Source organism: Protopterus annectens, chromosome 11.part0 (genome assembly GCF_019279795.1).
Source record: "Protopterus annectens isolate FY-2018-M chromosome 11.part0, PAN1.0, whole genome shotgun sequence".
NCBI classification, from domain to species: Eukaryota; Metazoa; Chordata; order Ceratodontiformes; family Protopteridae; genus Protopterus; species Protopterus annectens.
Genome location: NC_056745.1, coordinates 309,440,716 through 309,466,659, shown reverse-complemented (window position 1 = coordinate 309,466,659; position 25,944 = coordinate 309,440,716). Strand labels below are relative to the sequence as shown.

Below are 25,944 nucleotides of genomic sequence, written 5' to 3'. Positions count from 1 at the left end.
GACATTTAATGATCTTGTGGTTGTCATGGCATTCACAGCTTAAAATCAGGTTGTGACAAGTCGTAACCCCAGTTTGCATGGAATGTCCTCCCAGCTGGCCATACCTACTACAGCTTCAGAAAAAGTTGCATATGGGGATCCTCATTAGGTGCCAAAATTATCTCAAGTAACCACTCTAAACTTAAAGGAGCAGCAGCTCTACTCTGTGATACTCTCAGATTATGAGTGTGTCCAATCAACTTAAGAGGGTGCTCGTTTCCACCACTGGTATTCAGAATCACATCTTTTTGGCCCATCCTTAAAGCTTACAATGATAGGCTGGGATTGAGGGACATAATGAACTGGAAAGTAAGAACACTGCACCCCTACAAACCAGCACAATGCTTCTATACTGCCACCAATAAACCACTTCACTGGTCAATCTACCAACATTGTCAGGTGCTCTCCTCTCAGCTGTAGAAAGAAAGCCTTTCATCCTGAAGATAATCATGACCTTTGCTATAAAGGGGCTAATTTTCATCTTGGCTGATTCATACTGAGCAGCAAATTTAATGTATGCTGAGAATCACAGTTACTTGACATTAAGAGTATATTATCTGCCAGCAACAAAAATGCCTCCCACGTTTCAAAATAGATTTTTTTTCCAAACATCAGTTGCACCTTAATATTATGTCCATGAAAGACACAAACAGACATAGCTGTGTTCACTACACACACACTGAACAGATCTGACTTAACACTATGAATATCGACACAATTCTTACTCTGTATATACAGGGATCAGACAGTATACAGCAGTGGCCATGGCACCACAATGCAGAGTGCATAGTCATATGCTTTCTCCAGGTCTCCAAAACATATGCAAACTGTACTGAAAAAGTCTGACAACCCACAACACCTCCAATATCAATTCAAAAGCAAAGCACTGATCAGCTGTTACAAGGACAGGCTGGATTCTTCAATGCTGCATCTGAAAAAAAGACTCCGCTACTAGACATAATCTCATTTTTCTCACCCTGGCATAGGATTTCCCAGGGAGGCTGACTGGCATGATCCATCTATAACATGAACACAGCCTACTGTCTTCCATTTTGAAAACTGGGATGAATGCTCCAATTTGTCAATACAGAGCAGTGCTGTCTCCATTTTCCACTCAACAATGAAAAGGATACTAACCACAACTCAACAATATATCATGTCTTCAGCATTTTTACATGGATTTAATCCAATTTGTAGCTTTGCCTCCATTGGACTGTATCTGCCACAGTGACTTCATCTTCAAAATGGACCCAGTCCTACCAGCTACTTCTGGAATTGCCACCTCAATTGGGAGGCATGCTCATCAGATAAGGAGTTACTCAAAAGAGTTCCACATCCCAACAATATCCCTGGATGAGGTCAGCATTTCTCCCTCATTGTTAAGAACAGCCTGGATAATGTTCTGCTACCCCATCCTGAGTTATCAAGTGGATTGCCAGAACCTCCTTGAGGTTAACAAAATGTCACTCTCTGTGGCCTTCGCAAATTCCTATTATACCCAGGTCTTTGCTTTGGAGAATGTTGAAGCTGTTGATTTTCTGACTTGTCAGTACAAAATGGTCAAATCTGGTGATCATCCAACGAGGAAGATTTCTTTCATCAAATTGTTGACTTCCTTTACTTCTGGTATCCGCTAATGCTCCTAGGGTAAGTCTTATGAAAAACAATGGTTAACTTTTGGCCAGTTTTCCTTGCTATTGCCTCAGATTTTGAACAGTGTCCATTTGGATTGCATATATCTGATATTGATTGTTATAAAATAGAGGTAAAGGTGAGAGCTGCAATTCTGTCATGCTAAAGCATCTGCTAGGGACTTTCAAGACACCCTCACTACAATTTTGAGATCCCCATGTCTGTCCAGTCATCAGCGTGTCTTCCTGACCAGCCTACTACTGAGTATGATTGGTTGGGTGACAGTTCAACATCTCTCTTGATTATAATGTCCAGATATGTGGCTTTACTTCTGATGAAACAACAGAAAAAAGTGAATCATTAGCTTTTGTTGACAGGTTCTCCAGAACCAAATGCACATATAAGCAACCCTATGTTCAAATGCTGTGCACTAATTGGACAATGTTTGGCTACCTTGGAAGCCAAATAACAATTTACCCACTCAGCTGTAGGTCAAGCAAGTTATTTCTCACAGTCTAACCTGAGTTTCTCTATCATTTCCCATGTGATCACTGACATTTCCCAGTAGAACTACACAGACAGTAGGTCTTACTCTTTCAAGTTCTGCTTGGAGACTCTAAAGAAAAGCCACATACTCTGAATTATTAGATACCTATGAACAAATAAAAGATGGGAGTTTTCTTTTCTACAAATCATTTACAATTATGCAGAAACAGAAATTTATAAAACTGGTTGTGAACCCTTATAATTATTTCAGCTGTTGTATAGTGAATAGGTTCTGTGAGAAATATTCTATTATCATGACTTTTGAGCCTACCTGGTCCTTTAAAAAGAAGTTATGTACTTACCATAACGATCCATCTGTTCTGTTTATTTCCATTCTTCGTCAACTAATGGGATCAGATTTGAATTTGGATCTGACTCGGCCATTTTACTAGCTCGTGGCCACCAATGAACTCTCAAGCTCCTTCCCTACCCATAATGCACCACCCCTAGCATCCTCCAGATAAAGAAGTTATGTCTTACAATAACGTTCCATCTGTATTGTTGATCCTCGTTCAGTCATTATGCATGGGTATCAGTTCCGACCTCGGAACCGAGCGGGTCATTTTCCAAGCTCGCTTCAGCTACAAACTCTCGAGCTAAACTCTTACTCATATTCCCCTCTCCCTGTTACCTCACATTGAGTTTGCAAGTCATAAGAAGGTGGAGGCTACCTCTGGTCAAATAACCTAAGAGAACCGGATGGTGAGATCCACTAGAAGCCACAGGAGGGGGAAGGAGGAAGGGTCGTAATGACTGAATGAGGATAAACAATACAGATGGAATGTTATGGTAAGACATATCTTCTTTATCTGATATTGTTAATCCTAGTTCATTCCTTACGCATGGGACAGAGTCCCCAGCTACTTCTATTCCTGGAAGGCTCTCATGGAAGGACATTCCTGAGCACCACAGAACCAAAAGATGCTCTTCCCCTGGAGGCCAAATCCAATTTGTAATGATTGATGAAGGTATGAGGCATAGCCCAAGTTGCAGCTGCACAGATGTCATGTAAAGAGGCTCTGGCATGGAAGGCAGCAGAAGTTGCCACCGACCTTGTCGAATGAGCTTTCATGGTAGTAGGTAATGGGATATTACGTTGTGTATAAATGAAGATCACACATTCCTTCAACCATCTAGCTAATGTGACCTTAGCAACAGCAGATTCTAATCTAGGTCCAGAATAGGCCAAAAATAACTGGTCAGATTTATGAAAGGACCTAGTACTGTTTAAGTAAAAATGGATTTCCCTGTGTATATCTAGGATATGTAGGCAATACTCTCCTCTGTTTGAATGACTGGGAAAGAAAACTGGCAATTCAGTGGTCTGATTAACAGACATTTCAGAGATCACTTTTGGCAGAAATGAAGGATTAGTTCTCAAAGACACTCTATCTCTATGAAAAATCAAGTATGAATTCTTGATACATAAAGCTTGAAACTCAGAGATACATCTGGCAAAAGTAATGGTGACCAAAAACAAGGTTTTCCATGACAAATACTTGAGGTCGTAAGAAGAAGCTGGTTCGAAAGGTGGCATTGTCAGAGCTTGTAGAACTAATGATAGATCCCATGGTTGAAAAGGTTCTCTAAAAGTTGGCTTCAGATGATTCACACCTTTTAAGAAGGTCTTGCACAATTTGTGAGACATAACAGAGGAATCTTGGACACCCTCATGGAAATTAGAAATTGCAACCAAATGAACTCTAATGGTAGAGGCCAATAGACCTGATTGGAAAAGGTCAGCCAGATAGTCTAGTATTATCGACACTGGTGGTGAGAAGGGAAATAGAAGTTATGTTCTTACCATAACGTTCCATGTTAGTTGTCTTCTTCTCGCCTTCTTCTTGCTGGATGGGTTCGGAGCCGACCTCGGCTCCGACTCGGCCACTCTAAAAGCTCGAGAGTTGGTTCCACCGGCTCGAGGCTCCCCTTATATCCCACAATGCTAGGCGAGAGTTACCTCAGATCTCGTTTGTAAGCTAACCCCAGCTCATAATAGTAACAGTATAACTGTAAACAAAGTCCACCTCTAACCACAGGAAGAAAGAAGGGTGACCTACATCCTGAACTAGGAAATATGCAAAATAGCATATGTCTAAGAAAGAGGTGGTAGAAAGAGAGGTCACAATCACAACTCCTCTAGGTCTGTCCAGGCCAGGGGGAAGGAGGTGGGACGAAGAAGAAGGCGAGAAGAAGACAACTAACATGGAACGTTATGGTAAGAACATAACTTCTATATGTTAAGTTGTCTATCTCGCTTCATTCTGCTGGATGGGACCGCCCCTAGCACCTTGTCCCGGTGGCCTAACGGAACAGACTCCTGAGAACAGTGGAACCAAAGTTAGCTCTATGCCTAGAAGCTAAATCCAACTTATAATGAGAAATAAAAGTGTGAGGAGTAGCCCAAGTAGCCGCTGCACAAATGGTGTCAATAGGCAGTCTGTCTTGGAAGGCTAAAGAAGTAGCCAAAGCTCTGGTAGAATGGGCTTTAGGTTTATTAGGCAATTTTTGTTGCCTAATCTCATATACCAGGGAAATCAAAGATGTTAGCCATCTGGATAATGATACCTTTGAAACTGAAAGTCCCTTTCTGCTTTCCGCATAGGAGACAAACAGCTGATCAGATTTTCTGAATTGTTTTGTTCTATCCAAGTAGTACCTCAATTGACGATGAACATCCAGGCAGTGTAATTTTGTTCAGACCTATTGGAATACTCTGGAAAAAAGACAGGGAGGTCAATGCTTTGGTTTAGATTTGATGTCGAGACCACCTTAGGCAAAAAGGACGGGTTAGTTCGTAAGAATACTCTGTCCTTATGAAATAAAAGATAAGGAGGACGACAACTGAGTGCTTGAAGTTCTGAAACTCTTCTAGCTGATGTAATAGCTACCAGAAAGAGAGTTTTCCATGATAACAATTTCAAGGAACAGGAAGCTGCAGGTTCGAAAGGGGAAAGAATCAAAGAAGCAAGAACTAAATTTAGGTCCCAAGGAGAAGGAGGATTTCTTATAGGAGGTCTGAGAAGAAAAACTCCTTTCAAAAAGGCTTTGCAAAGTTTGTGGGACATTAGGGCAGATTCAGAAATACCCACATGGAAGTTAGAAATAGCTGCCAATTGAACCTTAAGTGTAGATGGAGATGAACCTGCATGGAAGAGTTCAGCTAGAAAATCAAGGACTAGTTGGATGGAAGCGGTGAAAGGATCTATGTCCTTTCCTTGTGCCCAATATGAGAAGCGTTTCCACTTACTCAAATAAATCTTTCGAGTGGAAGATTTATGGGAAGCTATCAATATATCTCTAACAGAGTGAGATAATTGAGGAAGCCTGGCTACGGTTGGAACTGGAGGAACCAAGCAGTGAGGTTCAGAGAGGGGAGGGAGCGATGAAACTGACCCGACTGATGGATCAAAAGATCTGGAACTAGGTCCAGATTCCAAGGTCGCTCCAAGAGAAAACGATGTAGAAAGGGGAACCACACTTGTCGAGGCCAGTAAGGAGCAATGAGGATCAAGGAGGCCTTCTGAGCGATAGCTTTCTGAATTACTTGAGAGATCAGTGGGAAAGGAGGAAATGTATACAGAAGTCCCCGGGGCCAAACTTGGACTAGAGCGTCTCTGCTGGGTTGGCCTGGTAAAGGGAATAGAGTGAAATATTCTCTGCACTTGCTGTTTTGGGGAGTAGCAAAAAGATCGCAGCAAGGCTGACCCCACTTGAGAAAAATTTCTCTCACTACAGAGTCTTTCAGAGACCACTCGTGAGGCATGAGAATAGCTCTGCTCAACTTGTCCGCAATATGATTGGACTTCCCAGGGATGTGCGTTGCTATCAGAAAAGGCTGAGAAGAAATCGCGCATTGAGACAGTCTGAGTGCTTCTCGACACAGGCGGTATGATCTGGTTCCGCCTTGTTTGTTGATGTACCACACTACAGACATATTGTCTGTCTGGATTGCAATTGTTCCCAAGGGAAGAGAGTCTTGAAGGGCTTGCAACGCTAAAAGCACTGCTCTCATCTCCAGAACATTTATGTGCAAGTGGCATTCGATTGGTTGCCATGTGCCCTGGACTGTCCTGCCTGATAATGCCCCCCCCACCCGATCAGGGAGGCATCCGTTGTCAGTGTAGCAACCGGAGGAGGTGGAACAAAGGGTCTTCCCGACAGGAGCTGGGGGGAAGACATCCACCACATGAGATGCTTTTTCACGCCTGCGTGAGCACAATGGTGTGAGACATTGGGAGATCCTGGTATGAGCAGTGAGTTAGAAGCACCCACTGTAGGATCCGCATGTTGTATCTGGCTAATGGAAGGAGAGGTATGGCGCTGCCATGATTCCCAACACCTTTAGAACTAACCTGGCTTTGATTCTGTTGTTGTTGAGAAGGAGTGATACCAATTTGTGAATGTCTGATATCCTTTGATGTGTTAGCCTTGCAGACATGTTTATAGTATCTAGATTTGCCTATGTAAGTAATAGTACGACAAGGCGACAAAACAGACTTTTCGCAATTTATTGAAATACCCAGTTTTTGACAAACGCGAAAAGTATAATCTCTGGCCATCAGAAGGAGATGCTTGGTGGGAGCTGTGAGGAGCCAGTCGTCCAAATATGGAAACACCTGGAATCCTTGTCGTCTCAGGTGAGAAGCTACCACTGCCATGCATTTGGTAAACACCCGGGGGGCAGTGGTGAGACCAAAGGGCAGGGCCCTGAATTGAAAATGACTGGTTCCCAGCCTGAAGCGGAGGAATCTTCTGGAGCGTCTGTTCATTTTTATGTGATAGTACGCATCCCGAAGGTCTATAGAGCACATCCAGTTTCCTTTGCCCAAAAGGGGAAGGATGGATTGCAGCGTGACCATCCGAAATCTTGTTTTCTTGACTGATTTGTTCAAGACACTGAGATCCAATATCGGTCTCCAGTCCCCTGTTTTCTTTGGAACTAAAAAGAACCTTGAGTAGATTCCGGATCCTTGTTGGTCTGCTGGCAATGGCTGAATTGCTCTTTTCGCAAGCAGTTTTGAAATTTCCAAAGCTGCTAGATCCCTTTGAGCGGGTGGAACATCTGGAAGGGATTTTTTTGACTGATTTGGAAAGCGAAGAAAGGGGATAGAATAGCCTTCGGAAATGATGGACTGTACCCATTTGTCTTGAGTCAGGGATAGCCAGGCTTCTGGGTACAGTGACAATCTTCCCCCGACTGCCTCCGAAGATGGGCAGTCGGGCAACACCTCAGGGATGCTGAAAGGGCTTGTCAGGGAAGGCTTCCCGATTGCCCTGGTTCTCATGGATCCCCTGCCCCTAGGGCGACGTCTACCATTGCTATTCCCACCTCTGCCTTTGGTAGGAAAACGACTCTGTGCGTCAGGCGAAGTCCCTTGAGATTGTTTACGGAACCACATCTTTCCACCCTTCTGGCCTTTGGGGTAAGGCCTGGAAGGAGTCGAAAAACGGACTCCGACGGCAGAAAGGGTCTTGCCATCAGTCTCACACCTAGTCAGGGTTTCTTTCACTTGAGGACCAAAGAGATGATCCATCAAAAGGGGAGTTCGTGAAAGACGTCTTGAAAGGGTCCGCAAAATTGCATAGCCGCATCCAGGCGTGCCTACGTAAGGCCACACCTGTCCCTGCGGCTCTGCTCGCTCCATCAGCCGCGTAAGAAAGGAGGCGCATGGAGGAGTTGGATATGGAATTAAGGGTAGCCAGCTGCGTGTTCATCTTGTCTTGGAACCCCGCAGCTGTAGGATCTTAACATTTCACTCGCTTCCTTGATCAAGTCCCTTTGAAGACGAGTGAAATGGCACAGGTAGTTCAGCGAACGCATGGTAAATGTCGCTGAGGAGAACATCCGCTTCCGCACCTATCCATGGACCTAAATTCCTTGTTAGGTGGATGGACAGGTACTGAAGGATCAGCCAGTTCCTTCTTTGTGGCAGCAGGTACCAGCATAGCATCCACAGAAACTCCTTTTGTTAAAACTGCTTGTCTGCTGGAGCTGTGATGAACTTAGAGGGTCTCCTGGGAGTGGGGTCCACTGAATCAGGAGCCGTCCATGCCTTCTTAGCAACCACCTGCATGAGGGGGTCAAGGGAGGGACACCCAGGAGGTGGAAGGACGAGAGCCAACGCCTCAAGATACACAGATTCGTCCTCCGAAGGGTTGAGGGCTGGCCAATTTCCCCTCTGTTTCAGGATCTCCAGAATGTCTGCAAATGAGACATCTTCAGAAGGGGAACGGGGGGAACCCTCAGAATCATCCAAATCTGTGTCTGACGTGATAGACTCAGGTGAGTCAATGTGTTTCCTCTTACACTTCCTCTTCCGAGGGGGCTCTTCTGCCAAATCAGGAGAGGCCTCGGAAGAGGATGAAATCCCCACAGGGGGCTCCTGAGGAGCTGGCTCTCTGCGGTCCGGGATGAGGGAGTGAGTCGACTTACCCTGAGGCAGCATAGAGGGAGGGGCGGACGGAGCCGACTGTGGAGTAGAGCCAGGCTCTATAACGCTCCGCATGACCTCGAATGCACCCCTGTCAGGCAGAGCCAGAGGTCCCCGCCCGAGAGCTAAGAACCCTCGGCACCGACAGTGATGGCTCCGAGGCCGATGTCGGAGCCGAACTCACCAGCGCCAAGCCCGAGGGAGAGGGGTCGGACAAGGGTCCGATGCCACTCACCCCTCGGAGCCGACGAGGGAAGTCCGCGCCGAGATTCTTCCAAAGAAGAAAACGGAGGACGACGGAGCCGAAGACAATTGTCTCGGCTCCGGCGTAATCACAGTCTCGGTTCCGACGACCCGGCCCGAACTCAAGAGAGTCAAGGAGGAAAATGTTGATGGACCGGGGCAGGCATCGACTGATGAGTCGGGCTCTGAAGCATCTGGGCTAGTGCCTCGGACTTAAGTAGTCGACTCACTACCCTCTGAAGGTCATGATCCGACAGCCTCGATGACCTAGAGGAGTGAGACCTTTGGCTCCGTTCAGACAGCAGGGGAGATCCTGGAGCCGAATGAACGGAGCCAAGAGATGGTGACCTGGACCTCTTCCTAGTTGTCGGCTCCGAAGGTCTGGTCGGAGCCGACACGGAACTCAATAACCTCGGCTCCGGCCGAGCCGAGGGAGCCACAGAAACTGTGGACTGAGACTTATCGGCTCCAGCCGGAGCCGATAAAGGCAAAGGTTGAGCAACCTGAGGTCTCGGCTCAGAAGCCGGAGCCGAAGACCTCGATGCCTTAGAGGGCTTCCCTGTTGAAACTGACAGGGAATCCTCTGGCTTCAGTAAGCCTCTAAGAATTAATTTGTTTTTTCTTTCCTGCAGGACCCTGGGGCTGAAGCCATGGCACACAGCACAGGAGTCCTGCAGGTGCAAAGGCCCCAGACAATAGACACAAGAAGTGTGAGCGTCTGTCAGAGACATTTTCTGACAGCACGCATCACACTTCTTGAATCCGGAGACCTTTGCTTCTTTAGACATTTTTTTAACTGACAGGTGTACACAAACACACAAGTTATACCCTGTCAGGAAAACACAATAAAATTAGTAGTAAAACTAGAATTTAAACTACAATAAACTAGAATAAACTACAAAAAACACACACACTCCACTAGGGAAGGGAAGGCCTAAAGGCCCAATGGAAGAACCAAAGGTTCTAGGGAAAGAAAACGGAAAATATTTAGGGTCGGGAATAAAGTTTTCTAATCTACACTAACTAAGTAAGAATATTAACTTAAAAGGGGTTTTAAAGAGTAATTTTTACAAGAAAAATTAGCACTCACCAGGAACCGGTAGAAACAACCAACCTCGAAGCTGTAGCGGCAAACGAGATCTGAGGTAACTCTCGCCTAGCATTGTGGGATATAAGGGGAGCCTCGAGCCGGTGGAACCAACTCTCGAGCTTTTAGAGTGGCTGAGTCGGAGCCGAGGTCGGCTCTGAACCCATCCAGCAAGAATGAAGGCGAGATAGACAACTTAACATCTACTTGTTTATCTTTCAGCCAACAGGTAAATCTTTTCCACTTGCTTAGATAAGTAATTCTAGTGGAAGACTTATGAGATGCAATGAGAATGTCATGTACTGGTAAAGAAAGATCATTCTGCCTGGCAATCAAGGGAACTGGAGTAGCCAAGCTGTGAGCTTCAGGCTGTTCAAGTTGGGATGAATCAGGTTCTGTGGGTGTGAGATCAACTCCGGGGTTGGATGGAGAATCCATGGTTGATCTAGTAGGTGAGGTCAAAGGAAAGGGAACCATATCTGACAAGGCCAATATGGTGCTATGAGGATCACCTTGCTCTTCAACCGATGGCCTTTCTTGAGAAACTGGGGAATGAGGGTAAAGGGTGGGAATGCATAAAGAAGACCCGAGGGCCAATCGTGGACTAGAGCAGCCCTGAGTGACTGTCCTGGAGGGGGAATCAGGGCGAAGTAGTTGCTGCATTTGTAGGTGGTTGGGGATGCAAGGAGGTCGCAGCAAGGACGGCTCCAGCAGTTAAGATCTCTGCCGCTATCAAGGGATTCAGGGACCACTCGTGAGGTTGTAGAATGCACCTGCTGAGTCTGTCTGCTATCACGTTGGAACTCCGGGGAATGTGCGTTGCTAGAAGAAAACAGTTGGCAGCCATCGCCCATTGCCATATCCTCATGGCCTTTCGACAAAAGGGGTAAGATTTGGTTCCACCTTGCTTGTTGATGTACCAAACCACCACCATGTTGTCTGATTGAATTGCAATCATCCCAGATGGCAGCAGGGGATGGAATGCTTGCGACACCAGAAGCACCACCCTCAGCTCTAGAACATTTATATGCAGATGGGCCTCCAGTTCAGACCAAGTGCCTTGGACTGTCTGTCCCTAACATATTCCCCCCACCCCATCAAGGAAGTGTCCGTGGTCACTGTGGCCTTGGGTTGCTGGGGGGAGAAGGGGCGAGACCATTGTGACAGATTGTGTGTCATCCACCAATTTAAATCCTGTTTGCATCTGTGGGTTACTCGAATCTTGGCTGAAAGAGGATGCTGAAAAGGATACCATTGGGTGAGCAGTAGCCATTGTAGAAGCCTCATATGAAACCTGGCCAGGGGGACAATGGCGATGGAGGCTGCCATGGAACCCAACAGCTGTAGAACAGAGTGAGGTGTGGATTTCTCCCTTGAAAGGATTGGAATTAGTTGTTGCTTTATCCTTAAAATTCTGTGCTCTGGAATGGCAGCTCTGCAGTTCTTTGTGTCCAAGATAACCCCTATGAATTCTGTGGACTGAGATGGGGTGAGATTGGATTTTTGCCAGTTTATGGTTATGCCTAGCCTTTGAGCAGTGAGAAGAGAGTATGCCAGGGCTTCTTCCAATAGATGTCTGGTTAGGGCAGAAATGAGACAGTCGTCTAGGTATGGAAAAACCTGGAATCCTTGAAGTCACAAGTGAACTGTGATGACTGCCATGCACTTAGTGAACAATCTGGGGGCTTTAGAGAGTCCAAAGGACAGTACTCTGAACTGGTAGTGACTGGCTCCTGCATGGAAGCGCAGAAATCTTCTTGATGGCCTGTCCACTTTTATGTGGTAGTACGCATCTTGAAGATTTATCGAGCACATCTAATTGTCTTTTTCCAAAAGTGGGAGGATAGACTGCATTGTGACCATCCAGAATTTTTGTACTCTCACAAACTTGTTCAATACACTGAGATCCAAAATTGGTCTCCTGTCCCCGGTTTTCTTTGGCACCAAAAATAGTCTTGAGTAGAATCCGGATCCTATCTGGTCTGGAGGGACTATTTGGATGACTCTCTTTCTTAGAAGCTTTTCTATCTCTAGTGCTGCTTCTTCCCTTTGACTGGGTGGAATGTCGTGAAGGTTTTTTGAAGGGACAGGATAAAGATTGAAGGGGATATGATAACCTCTGGTTGTAATCCTTTGTACCCAAGAATCTGTGGTGATGGTTAGCCAGGAAGAAGGGTACAAGGAGAAACAACCCCCAACTACCTCCAGAGGAAAGGAGTTGGGCCGCTCTTCAGGAGCGCTGGTAGGACTGGACAGGGAAAGAGTCCCTGGAACCCTGGTTACGTGGACCCCCTCTGCCCCGAAAGGAGCGTCTTCCCTGTGAGTTTCCCCCTCTGCCTCTATGGGAGAACTCGGCCTGTGTGTCACGGAAAGGACCCTGAGATTTCTTGAGCCATATCTTCCCACTCTTTTGGTTTCAGGAGAAAGCACATTGAGGGGAAGAATAACGGACATCTACGGCAGAAAGGGTCTTACTGTCCTGTTCACATCTGGCCAGTGTGCTTTTAACTTTGGGTCCAAACAACGAAGAGGCCTCAATGGGAGCATTAAGAAAGGAAGCCTTAAAGGGTTCAACGAAATTGCACAAGAGCATCCAGGCGTGTTGTCTCAAGACCGCAGCTGAACCCGCCACTCTAGCTGCTCCTTCTGATGCGTGAGATATCAGTCGCATAGAGGAGTTAGATATTGACTCAATGGTGACCAGCTGAGAGGCCACTTTGTCATGGACCTCATCAGACACAGCACCAGCCAAGGTTTCAGAGAGCTCGGAAATCAGATTCCTTTGAAGCCTGGTAAAGTGTGCCATATAATTCAGGGACCTTATAGTAAAGATCGCTGATGCAAAGGTGCACTTCCCTATCCTGTCCAGGGCCCAGGACTCTTTGTTAGGTGGATGGACAGTCTGGCTTTCTTCTTCTGCCAGATCCTTTTTTGTTGCGGCCGCCACCACCAGATCATCCACAGGAAGACCTTTTGACCAATGGGTATCCATAGCAGGAGGGGACAAAATCTTATCTGGCCTCCGGGGAATAGGCTTGACGGTGTCAGGAGCCTTCCACGCACACTGCATGATGAGTCGGACAAGTTCATTAGCAGGTGGACTAACCCAGGAGGTAGGGGGCTGGGTGCGAAAAGCCTGCAGAAACACAGACTCCTCAGAGGTCAGATTAGAGGGCTGCCAGTCACCTCTCTGTTTAAGGATTTCAAGGATATCAGCAAAGGATACCTCAAAGGGTGACTGAGGGGATCCTTCCCCCTCATCAAAGTCTGTGTCTTCAGTAAGAGACTCCTCTGTGGAGTCCATGTGCTTCCTCTTACACAAACTTTTCCGGTGGACTTCCTCAGAGGGAGAAGCTGGGGAAGACAGTGGAAAAGGGGTTTCCTGAGGGAATATGTCCTGAGGACCTTGCACCTGGTGTCCGTTAGGTGCGACTTGTGAAACCAGTGTACCAGAGGAGGGCGGGGGGGATAGACAGCCCAGTATCACCAGCAGAAGCGAAAGCCTTCTCCATCAGTTGAAAGGCTGGTCTACCTGAAGAGGAGTGAGTGTCCAGAACAGGGGTCACCCCTCCCCTAAGTGGCTCAGCCTGCCAACTCGGAGTCCCCTGATGGCTGTGGAGCAGCAAATTACGCGTGTCACAACTATCATCCTGGGTCGTAGCAAAACTTTTCTGCCACAAAGGCAACTGTGGTTCCTTAATGAGATCCATAAAGGGAACCGCAGAGGGGGAAGACTGAGCTATATCAATGGACTTCAAAGGCAATGAAGGAGGAGAATAAGAAGGGGTCTTTGGAGATGGGTTATCACCTCCCAAGGAAGGATAGGTCCTGGGGGGTGGGATACCTCTGGCCAAAAGCACTTGATCCGCAAGACGCAACACATCATGTTCAGAAAGACTTCTAGTAGACCTCATGGAGACTGAGGGAGAAACAGGCCTGTCCACAGAAGAGACAAACTCGGTGCCAACCTCACCAGTCCACACCGAGAACAACGGTGCCAAGAGAGACTGGACTACGGGGGTCTGCACCGAGGAAGTCATCAAAACCAAGGTCACGGTCTGCACTGACACAAGGATCGGTGCTGAAGTGGTTGTCGGTACCGAAGCTGGAACCGATAAAATTGGAGCCAACAACTGAGGCGTCGGTTCGAGTAAGATGTCAGAGCTGACGTGGTCAAGGTCTGCGATGACTGAGCGGTTGGTGCCGATACAGTAGTCATAATAGTCTGAACTGAGGAGCCCCTCGGTGCCAATATAGTGAAGGCTGCAGGAGAAGACGGAGTCAAGATCACTAATAGAGCCAAAGGCCTCGGTGCCGAAAGTCTAGGCACCGAAAGCTCTGGGGCTGACTGAGTGAGCTGCGGAGCGGAAGCCTTTTTAGGTTTTGGTTGGTGGGAGTCCCCAGCCGGGGACGAAGGCAAAGACTTGGCCTTAGTATGAACATCCAAAATTTTCTTATGAGCTCTAGGAGGGGTTGAGGCCTCCAACCCAGAAATAACCTCTGAAAAGGGAGAATTAAGAAGTCCCTTCAGCAACAACTTGTTTTTCCTTTCTAACAAGATTCTGTTAGAAAAATTTTCACAGATAGTACAGGGCGGGTCAACAGATAAATGGGACGCCCCCAAACAATAAACGCACAAAGAGTGCACATCAGATTTAGGTAATGTGTGTCCACAATCAGAACACCTTTTAAAACCCGGACTACCTTTCTTATCTGCCATGATAGAAAAAAAGAAAGGGGACCAGCAATGGTACAAAAGAATACCCGAAGGTATGAAAAAAAGGAAGATTACCAATGATGGTAGGGGAGAAATACCTTTTGGTAAAAGGTGTAGAGAAAAGAGAGGAAAACTGAAGAAAATATGGTCGCTAGATGCGATAGGGTAAGAGAACAAAATAGAAACTTTTCTGACAGAAAAGTTATATAAATGACTATTCTAGCAACAAATAACTATACTTAGCTCAAGAGAAGCAGCTTGACATGACCAAATGGCAACGTGGCAAATGAAATCTGAGGTAACAGGGAGAGGGGGATTATGGGTAAGAGTTTAGCTCGAGAGTTTGTAGCTGTCGCGAGCTTGGAAAATGGCCGGCTCGGTTTCGGGGTCGGAATCGAAACCCATGCGTAAGGAATGAATGAGGATTAACAATATCAGATCTTGTTTTAAGCTTGAGAGGAAGCCTATAAAAGAAAGACCATAACTGGAGTTCAACACAAAGGATGCAAGTGTCCTGAGGTACCTTATTCCTCCAGAGGTCAGTTATGAAATATGGAGGGGGATGGTAGCTGAGGAGTTGAGGAGGAATGAAAATGGACAATACAAATGGAACATTATGGTAAGTACATAACTTCTTTATCTGATGTAGTCCATTTTCATCCTTTCCTCAGCTAATGGTACAGAGTCCCCAGCTACCTAAATTCCTGAGTGGATTCTATGGAAGGATATACCTGAGTATGGTTGAGCCAAAAGCTGCTGTTCCCCTTGAGACCAAATGTAGTCTGTAATGAGTGATAAAGGTATGAAGATTTGACCAAGTTGCAGCTGCACATATATTGTCCATAGAAGTGCTAGACTGGAATACAGCGGAGGTTGACAGAGATCTGGTTGAATGAGCCTTTAATGGTTTTGGTAAGGGGAGATTCAATTGGTTATAGATAAAGAAGATGCAATTTCTCAGCCATCTTGCTAGAATTACCTTTGTAACCAATTTGCCCAATTTATAATGTGCAAAAGAAACAAATAACTTATCCATCTTTCTAATCTCTTTTGTTGGAGATGGGTTTTGTCTAGATAGAAATATAATTGTCCAGGAACATCCAGTAGGTGCAACATATATTTCCCTTTATTGTGGGGAAAATGCTGGTAAGTTAATGGATTGGTTAATGTTGGATTCTGACACCACCTTGGGAAGGAAGGAAGCATAGCATGTAACGTGATCCTATTCTTATGAAATAACAAATACATGGGCTTAGACGGTAATGCTTTAAATTCTGAAATTCTTTTAGCATAAGTAATTGCTACTAAAGAGACAGTTTTCCAGGTCAAAATTTAAGCTCACATTTATCTGCAGCTTCAAAGAGAGAGTCTATTAAGGCTTGCAGTACCAAATTTAAATCCCATGGTGGTATGGGGTCTTTAAATAGGGGTCTTAGCAGAAGAGCACCTTTCAAAAATGCTTTGCACAGTTTAGAGGAAGATAGGGAAGAATTTTGAAATCCCACATGAAAATTAGAGATTGCTGCGAGCTGAACTTTAATAGCTGATGAGCTAGCACCCTTATTAAACTCGCTAAAAATTCTAGAACAGAATGAATTGGAGCTGAGAAGGGGTCTATCTGAGTCTGTTCTGCCCAATAAACAAACCTTCTCCATTTACTTCTGTAGAGTTTCCCAACAGAAGGATTAATGGGAAGGTAAAAGTATGGAATGAACAGGGGAAGAAAGCACTGGTTGCCTGGCTATTACAGGAATTGGAGAAACCGCACCGTTAGTTTGAGAATCGAGATATCCGAGTGAACCATGTCTGTTGGATGAGACAGACGGTCTGGAATTTGGTCCAGAATCTAAAGTGGGTATAGTAGATGAGGCCAAAGGAAGGGGAACAAAATCTGCAGAGGCCAGTAAGGTGCAATGAGGATGACTTTGCTCTTCAACTGGGCTGCTATCTGAAGGAATTTGGGAATTTGGTGAGTTGGAAGATAAGCATACAGAAGACCAAGGAACAGTTGTGGAGCATAGCATCCCTCAGTGATTCCCCTGGTGGGGGGATCAGGGCATAGACGCTGTTGCACTTGCTGTTAAGGGGAAAAAAGATTGCAGCAATGCTAGCCCCACTACCTGAAAATCATTTCCATAAGTTTGTTGTTGAGAGACCACTCATGAGGTAGTAGAATGGACATGATCAGTTTGTCTGCTCTCACATTGGATTTCCCTGGAATATGCATTGCTATTAGAAAGCAGTTGAAAGATATCAGCCATTACCTCTCTCTGAGGGCTTCTTGACACAGGGGATAAGATCTGGTTCCCCCTTGTTTGTTGATGTACTAGACTACTGACTTGTTGTCTGTCTGGACTGCAATTGTCCCAAGAGGAAGAGAGTCCTGGAATGCCTACATCTTTAACAGCACCGCTCTCATCTCCAGAACATTGATATGCAGATTGGCCTCTACTGGGGACCAAATGCCTTGGACTGTTTTCTCCAGGAAGTGCCCCCCACCCAATCTGGAAACATCTATGATCACTAAACCCTTGGGTTGAGGGAGGATGAAAGGACAATCTTGTAACAGCTGTTCTGACTGCACCCACCAGAAAAGGCATTGTTTATATAACTGGGTTATTCTTATCTTCGCAGATATGGGCTGAGAAAACATTGACCATTGTGTTGCTAGCATCCATTGAAGAATCCCCATGTGGAATCTTGCTAAAGGGACTAAAATTACTGGGGCTGACATTGATCCCAGGGCTTGCAGAATCAATCGGATTGAAATTCTAGTACTGCAAATTACTTTCCTGACCTGTATCCTTAATGTTTGCACTCTCGACAGAGGAAGAAAAGCTAACATAGATACTGTGTTGAACACTGTTCCTATGAATTATAAGGTCTGGGTTGGTTGCAGATGAGACATGCTGTAATTATGGTTATTTCAAGATGTGAACAGGTCTGTAACACCTGATGCTGAGCTTCAATCAGTCAATAACTGATCAGGGTGGTAAAGAGCTAGTCATCTAAACATGGAAACACCCATGATCCTTGCACTCCTAAGTGAGCTGCAACCACAGCCATGCACTTGATGAACACCCTGCAGGCTGTGGTGAGGCCAAAGAGCAGTGTTCTAAACTGATAATGACTGGCTCCCAGACAGACGCGTAAGTATTTTTTGGATCATCTGTTCAGCTTTATGTGATAGTACATATCCTGTTGACCTATCATTCACATCCAGTCATCCTTGCCCAGAAAAGGCAGAATGGATCGAACCATGGCCATCTGGAACTTTGTGTGTCGAACTGACTTGTTCAATACACTGAGGTCCAAAACTAGTCTCAAGTCCCCTGTTTTCTTTCACACAAAAATAATCTTGAATAAGTTCCGGATTATAACTGATCTGGTGGGACCTCTTGGATGACTCTTTTTTTCTAGCAGCTTTTGGATTTCTGGTGCTGCCTTTTTCTTCTGATTGGGTGGAACATCAGGAATTTTTCTGGATTATGGTGGAGGTAGGGAAAAGGGAATTATACAACTTCTGGAAATAATTCTCTGTACCAAATTATCTTTTGTTATACTTAACCAGGCTTTCTAGTGCAGAGATAAGTGACCCATGACTGCCTCCATAGGTAGGCAATCAGGCCTCCATTCAGAAGCGCTGAAAAGGTCTGTCTGAAAATAAATCTCTAGATGCCTGGTTTTGCGGGTCTCCTCTGCCATGGGGGAATCATCTTCCATTATTGCTCCCACCCTCTGCCTCTGGGGGAACTAACTCCACATGTGTCCTGGAAAGGATCCTGAGATTTTCTGAAACACATTTTTCAACCTCCCCTTTGATTTCTGGAAAAGGTCTTTTGAGGGGTTGAAAAATGCATGCCCAATGCAGAGAGGGTCTTCCCATCTTTCTCACACCTGGAGAGTGTGCCATTTACTGTAGGACCAAATAAAGAAGTGCTGTCAAAAGGAGCATTGATGAACGATGACTTGAAGGGCTATGCAAAATCACATAGACGTATCCAGGCATGCCTTCTGATGGAAATGCCTGAACCCACAGCCCTTGAGTTGCTTTCTGCAGTGCGCAAGATAACCGTCATGAACAAATTGGATATAGCCTGTAAGGTAGTCAACTGAGAGACTAATGAAGATTGAGCTTCAGCAATTCAGGTTCTAGAAAGAGATTTGGATTACTCTTTAATCAAATCTCTTTGTAGCCTAATAAAATGTACTAAATACTTCAGTGATCTAAGCACAAAAAATGCTGAGGCATAAACATGCTTCTCAAATCTGTCTTTAGCCCTTTACTCTCTATTAGGAGGATGGACAGTGGAACTCTGTTCAGAGAGTTCCTTTTTTTGTAGCTGCCTCCACGACCATGGCATCTACGGGAAACCATTTACTCCAATATTCCCGACCTACTGGTGGAGCCAGAATCCTGTCTGGTCTCTTGAGGATTAGCTCAGTTGTATAAGGTTCCTTCCATGCCCGCTTGGAGATGAAATCAATAAGTTCATTAGCTGGAGGAGTAACCCAGGAGGTAGACAGACCAGTACCAAATACTTCCAGAAATACTGATTCCTCAGGAGAAGTGTCTTCGGAAGCCCAGCCACCTCTCTGCTTTAGGGTCCCAAGAATGTCTCCAAATGAGATGTCACTGAGTGGTGATTTTGGAGACCCCTCCTATTCATCGAAATCAGTATTCTCAGTGACTGACTCCTGAGGACAGTCCAACAGTCTCTTTTTGCACTTTCACATTCTAGGGACTTCTTCAGTGGGATGGTCTGGAGAATTATCAGAAAATATCAAGATACCCTGCTGGGTAGACTGGAAGCTTTGAGCTGGCTGTCCCTGTGGAGTAGAATGTTGAGGATCAAGTCATCTGAAAAGTAGAGGGTGGATCTGAGGGGGAAGGACCCATCTGACCTGCTGGAGCAGAGAACACTCTCTTCAATACCTCAAAGGCAGATCGCTCCAGAAAGAAGGAAGCCAACAAAGGCAAGAAAGTGAGTTTCTGGCTTGTCCCTTACCTCTGCCTCAACAGTAATCCAGCTGAGGCAGAAACTGGAGCTGAGCTATCCAGCTCTGAAATCTCCGAGATGGCTCCAAAAATCTCGAAGTCAACCCCATCCCCTCAGATCCAATACAGAAGCTACGGCTCCGAGAGTCATCCGGCTCCGAGCAAATCTGAGCCAGTGCTCTCAGAGCAATAGTCAGATATGAAGAAGATGTTCTCTTTGGATCCAAACCAGATGGGCCAAGGCTTGGATATGAGAGCTCTAAAACTACATGTTGAATCAAAGAAAGAGCTGTTATCAATGGAATGGTAGATGGTCGAAATTCCTGACCCAAAATGGCAGGCACAGTGAGGACTCCCTTCTGAATTTGCTCCATGAAAAATTTTCTCATCATACTCACTACATCTGCTTCCGTGAGACTCCTGGAGAAATGACAGGATACTAGGGAAGGTGATTTTGAGTGCTTCTCTAAAACGGGAGAGGGCACCCAGGAAGGAACTGACTCCAGGCTCGTTGAATAGATAGGCTTTAGATCCAAAAGTGTAGGATCCGAGATATGTTTGGTCGGATCTCAGTATGTAGAATCCGAAGTATGAGTGGTCAGATTGGAGGTAGCTTTGGATCCAGTTTTTCATTCTTTCTTCTTGGTTCAGAAGAGGTAGAGGCTGGAGAATCCCAGGATCTGCATCTTTTTGATGAGTCTTTAGATTTTTTGGGGGTGATTGAACCTCAGCAATGAAGAAAAGGAAGATGGCTGTAATCCCTTTAATATCATCTTATTTTTCCTGTCTGCTTGAATTTTGCAGGTGCAGGATTTAGTCCTGTCAGTGAAGTATCCAAGTTTCATGTGGATATGCAGACTGTCTAAAATTCTTTCTCCCTTATTTTTAGACCTGGAAAGAATACAGAGATGAACAAATTAAGAATTTGTTACCAAAGTTGCCCTATCCTTGTGAAAAATGAAATAAAATTGACTGTCTATAAGAACTTGTTTCTCAGACACACTTCTTGCATAAGTTAGATCAATGAATAATGCTGTTTATTAAGTCAAGAACTTCAAATCATAATGATGAGCCAAGTCAAATTTAAAAAGCATAAGTTTCTCTTCAGCAAAATTAAGAATACAAGAAGGTGCCATGTGTTATCTAGGTGGACAGATATGCAAAATCCTTTAAAAAATGTTTGAGCTGAGACTGGGTAGACAGGAGTGGGGGTCTATTGGCAGAAATCATAAATGTCCGATGGGTGAATATTTATAGAACACTAAGAAAAAACAGAAAATAATATCTCACAGAAATGTTATTGAACCAGAAGAATCTAGACCTGAAAAGGATCATGGTTCTTAACTCTGGCACCAACTACAAAATCTTTTCCACTTACAAATATATGATTTTCTAGTAGCTGGCTTCTTAACCTCCTTTAACACCAGCTGAATGTCCTGAAGAAAAAGGTGAATAAAAGGTATTGAAACTATCATCATTAGGGTACTTGCTTGAAGAAGTTGAAGGTTGGGGTGTATCAAGCAATACCTCCCTTATGTGAGTCCATTGTGTGAGGCAGCTTGTGGTAATTGCCCTTAGTCATTTTCAAAAAAATGGAGAAAGTACAGTTGTGTAAGCAACTTACCATAAGAGTCGATGCTCTAAAAGTTCACTGTTGCAAAAACATCATTTATTTGGGTCTTCCCACCTCATGACTTGACAGCTTTCAAAGCTTTTGGGTGCCTTCCATGTACTCTATTAGGAGCTCTATAAAAAGTCAGAGTGCAAATCTCTTCAGATTTTTTCTTTGCCAAGAATCGAGGCATGCAACAGTCTTCAAATACAAATAATGCTAGGAAAGAAAACCAACATAATACTACATATGGAAGGGTATATACCTCCACACCCAGGCAAAATTAAAAGGAAAAAAAAAACATGTAAAGGGGCTGGAGGAATGGGTTGCTACCACAACAGTGATCTATTGAAGCATCTACCTTTATGGTAAGTTTACTAACACAGCTGTACCATGTTCAACATATAGATCACTACTGCAGTAACATAAGCTGTTTGGGTAGGCTGCCATAACTTAAAAACCAAGAAGGAAACCAGTTTGTGGTTTGTAAAGGTATGTGCAGAAGACCGAGCTGCCGCTTATAAAACAATTCCAAAGTCCACCCTTTTCCAGAAAGCCATTGAAGAAGCCAAAGTCTTTTGGGGAATAGGCACTATCCCTGACTGGAAGTGGCTTATTATGTTAAATATAACAAAAGGAAATAGCCTGAGACAAATATCTGGAAATAGTTTGCTTTGACAGTGGCTGTCCTTTCTTCTTGCCTTCACAGGAGATAAACAGCTGACTTGCTTTCCTGATGGCTTGAGTTTTTGTCTACATAGTATATGAGCTACATGTGGACATTGAGGGTGAATAATCTTTTCTCCATTGTTCTTGGGTTCAGGAATGAAGACAAAGTGATAACTAGTCTGGGTTAAGGTAAACTGAGTACACTCTAGGCATAAAAGAAGGACTAGTTCTCAAAAAACCCTGTTCTTTTGAAAATGAGGTAGGGCTGACTCACCATAAATATTTGTAACTCAGATGCTGTCCCAGCAAAAGTCAGAACAATGAGTAAAACAGTATTCCATATTAAGAAAGTACAGCTGTGTAAGTAAACCTACAATAACAGTAGATGTTCGACTGATCACTGCTGCAGTAGCCTTAGCTCTAAGGGTTATATCTGGCCAAGGATATAAAAGGCAGCCTGAGTCCAAAGCTCCAGGACACCTTCCATGCAACCAAACTACCAGGCAGCTTGAGCTGAGTGGACTAAAAGACAAGTTTGGATGCAAAGCCTTTCAGAACTTTCCTGCCAAAGGACAAAGGGAGGCTGAGCCCTGATAGGACAAAGTTAGGAAGAACAAAACATAAATAACCACATTCTGGCATAAACAGCACCAAAAAAACAAAAAAAAAACAAAGAGGATGGAGGGAGGGGACATCTACTGCAGCAGAGATCACAGCCAGTCAGATGTTCTTAGCAGAAAAAAGTAAGAAAAGGGAGCAGAGGGGAAGGAGGGAGGGACTTAATACTGCAACAGGGAAGAGAAGGTCATCTACTGTTATGGTAAGATTTTACGCAACTGTACTATCTCCTTCCACATCACTTTTGCAGTATTCATAATCAATGAGAGACTACAGAGTCCATTTTGAACAGGAATGACAGAGGATGAAGGGGGCATATGCAGCATATTGTGGGGACTAACTTCTCAATCCATCTTCAAAAGTACTTTTCCCAGGAGAGGGTTGTGGACCCATAGAATCAGATTGGTTATACAGAGTGAATTTATTTTGTCATTCAAAACAATAGGGAAAGGTGTTAATACTATAAAGCTGAAGGGAGAGTTAAATAGGTAGAAGAATAGTAAGTCAATTTAAAGGGCAGACTACATAGATTTATTGTCTCCTTCTGCAATCAAGCAAATGTAATGCATATTAACAGATCAATATTCAATATTTTACAACAGAAAATTTCAATGGAAAACCAGTCCTTATGAGACGAGTTTCCTTTGATCGTATCTCTTCTTAAAAAAACAAGGTGGTGGGAAGAGCTGGATAAACATAATGAAGAACTTCTGTGGTGATGAATCCATTCCAGACTCTTGCAGCAGTTACTAAAGCAATAACCATGACTAGGTGGGACTAATGCAGGATTTACACACTGTTGATGTGGTTTGATCACGAGAGTGACACCCAATCTGTGCTATATAAAAATATATTTACAACCAGTTCTAGTAAGCGAGCAAGAAAGAAAATGACAGCCAGAAGAAATGATCTCTGTCTGATTTATAGTATACAGATATCTGATGTCCATATAGTTCTGAGAGCAAAATCAGTTTAAGGTAGATCAGTTGCTGCGGCAATCTGGTTCAAAAAATCCAACAACGCATGCAAATATTATAAAGAAAGAAATGTTAGTCCTTCTGATTTTTTTAATCACTTCCCTACCTTCTTTCTCTTCTGCAGCGCACTGCTTCAGATGTTTTACAGCTAAGGGAACCTGCTGCATAGCAAAACAAGGTGGTATTCTCAATAATTAAAATAGTAAAATTGTTCTAATTAATTTGTTGGTATTTTGTTTCATAGACATTACCTTGTATGTCCTGCATAGAAGTGAAGATTTCCAAGTTCATGTAAAGCTTGAGATCTTAGACCATGCTTGTTCTTGGCCTGAAGAAGCTCTAGATGTAGGGAATAAAAAATGATTTATTACTTTATGTCACTGACACTTTTGATCATTCAAGTCATTCATCAGGAGCTGTAAAATGCTTTTGACAGACATAACTGTATTAAATAATAAACTTTTCTCGCTGTGTCTCTCATACACACACACACACACACACACACACACACACACGCGTGTGTGTGTGTGTGTGTGTGTGTGTGTGTGTGTGTGCTGGCATATACAGTTATATAACATATGGGAAGCAGCTTTTCATAGTGGCACAGAAGGCAGACTAAGGGTAATGTCAACACTGTAAATAGTGGTTGAAATATGCACCAGCGAGCATCATAGTTATGTGGCAAATTACTGAAGTCTTAAATCAATTTCCAAAGGAGATCAGAGATAAGAATGGAGGAATAAAATAAACCAAAAGGGGATATGGAGAAAAGTACTCAGCCTTACGCTGTTCATTTTTTTTCTGCAAGGTACGAATGCTCAAGGAATTTCTCCTCAAGATTGTGTAGGGAAGCCGACTGCAGTCCATTCCAACTGAATGTCCTAAGTATTTAATATTTAAAAATGGTATATATATATATATATATATATATATATATATATAGATAGATACAGGTCCCCTACACATGGTCGACATTTCATAATGTCGAAGACCATATGACTGAGACCATATCATCGACATGAGGAAGTGGCATCGCCATACAGTGCAGAATGGAAAGATTTCCATCTTCCGCACTGTAGTGCGATCTCGGAGTTGGTATATTTAAGTTATGGGGGGGGGGTGCAGGTGTAGTGTGAAGGTAAGTTATTCTTGTGTTTTTTTTTATTACATGGTTGACATTTCGGATGTCGATCATATGGTTTCAGCCATATGGTCTTCGACATTCTGAAATGTCAACCATGTATAGTAGACCCATTTATACACACACATATATATAATGGATGTATGTCCATATATACCGAAAAGGCAAAATATTGAACAGCAACTGATCGAACATGACTGGTCGATTAGCACCCTATCAAGAAAAAAAATTAATGTCCACACTCTGCCAAAAGACACACACACACACACACACACACACACACACACACACACACACACACACACACACACACAAACACACACACAAAAACAAGGTGGGGGTGGACTGAGTGAGTGACTACTGCAGCAGTGATCATTTGAACATCTATTGTTCTGGTAAATTTTACTTACATAACTCCACTATCTTCATCATATTGATCACTCCTGCAGTAGCCTTAGCTATATGGGTAAGTTACCTTAGCTAACTACATTTTTGAGGTGGAAGGAGAAGAGCCCAGGAGGCACTGTGAATGGTCAAGCAAAGCTTGATCTGAACCAAGAGATGGAAACAAGCTTAAAGTGCTTTCTAAAAGTATGCACAGAGGACTAATTTACAGCTTCTAGAATATTTCAAGAATCCACCCCTTTCCAAAAACCAATAGATGAAGCCAAGGCCCTGGCAAAGAAGGCATTGACCCTGCCTGTAATGGATTTGTTATGGTAAGTATAACAAAGATAATAGCCTTAGACAACCATTTGGAAAGAGACTGTTTTGACACAGGTTGTCCCATCTTCTTACCTTCATAAGAAAGGCACAACTGATCTAAAGATCTGAAAGATTTGGTTCTTTCAAGACAGTACCTGAGTTGTTTGCGGACATCCAAGATATGGAGTATCCATTCTCCCTCATTTTTAAGTTCAGGAAAGGAAATGGGGAGATATATACTTTAGCTTAACATAAGATACCACTTTAGTCATAAAAGAAGGATTTGTTGTAAAAAAAAAAAAATGTCTATAAAAATGAGATGGGTTGACTCACCATAAGCGCTTGCATCTTGGATATCCTTCTTGTAGAGGACAGAGCAATCAGTAAAACTGTTTTGCAGGTTAAGAACCTCAAGTCAGCCAGATTAGCTGGTTCAAATGGAGCAAGGAGTGGCCACCATTTCTTAGAGGCCTCTTGTACAAAACCCCTTTTAAGAACATTTTGGCATGAGACTGCATTGAAAGA

The 25,944-nt window shown here is 44.0% G+C and overlaps 1 protein-coding gene across 1 annotated transcript in view; it reads right to left on the bottom strand.

The window, feature by feature from the left end:
- CFAP54 (cilia and flagella associated protein 54) overlaps positions 1–25,944 on the bottom strand; it is a 2,749,537-nt gene that overhangs the window by 713,491 nt on the left and 2,010,102 nt on the right. The window contains exon 47 of the mRNA XM_044087198.1: positions 23,825–23,912. Within this exon, the coding sequence (XP_043943133.1) occupies positions 23,825–23,912 (88 nt within the window). The remainder of the gene's footprint in view (positions 1–23,824; positions 23,913–25,944) is intronic.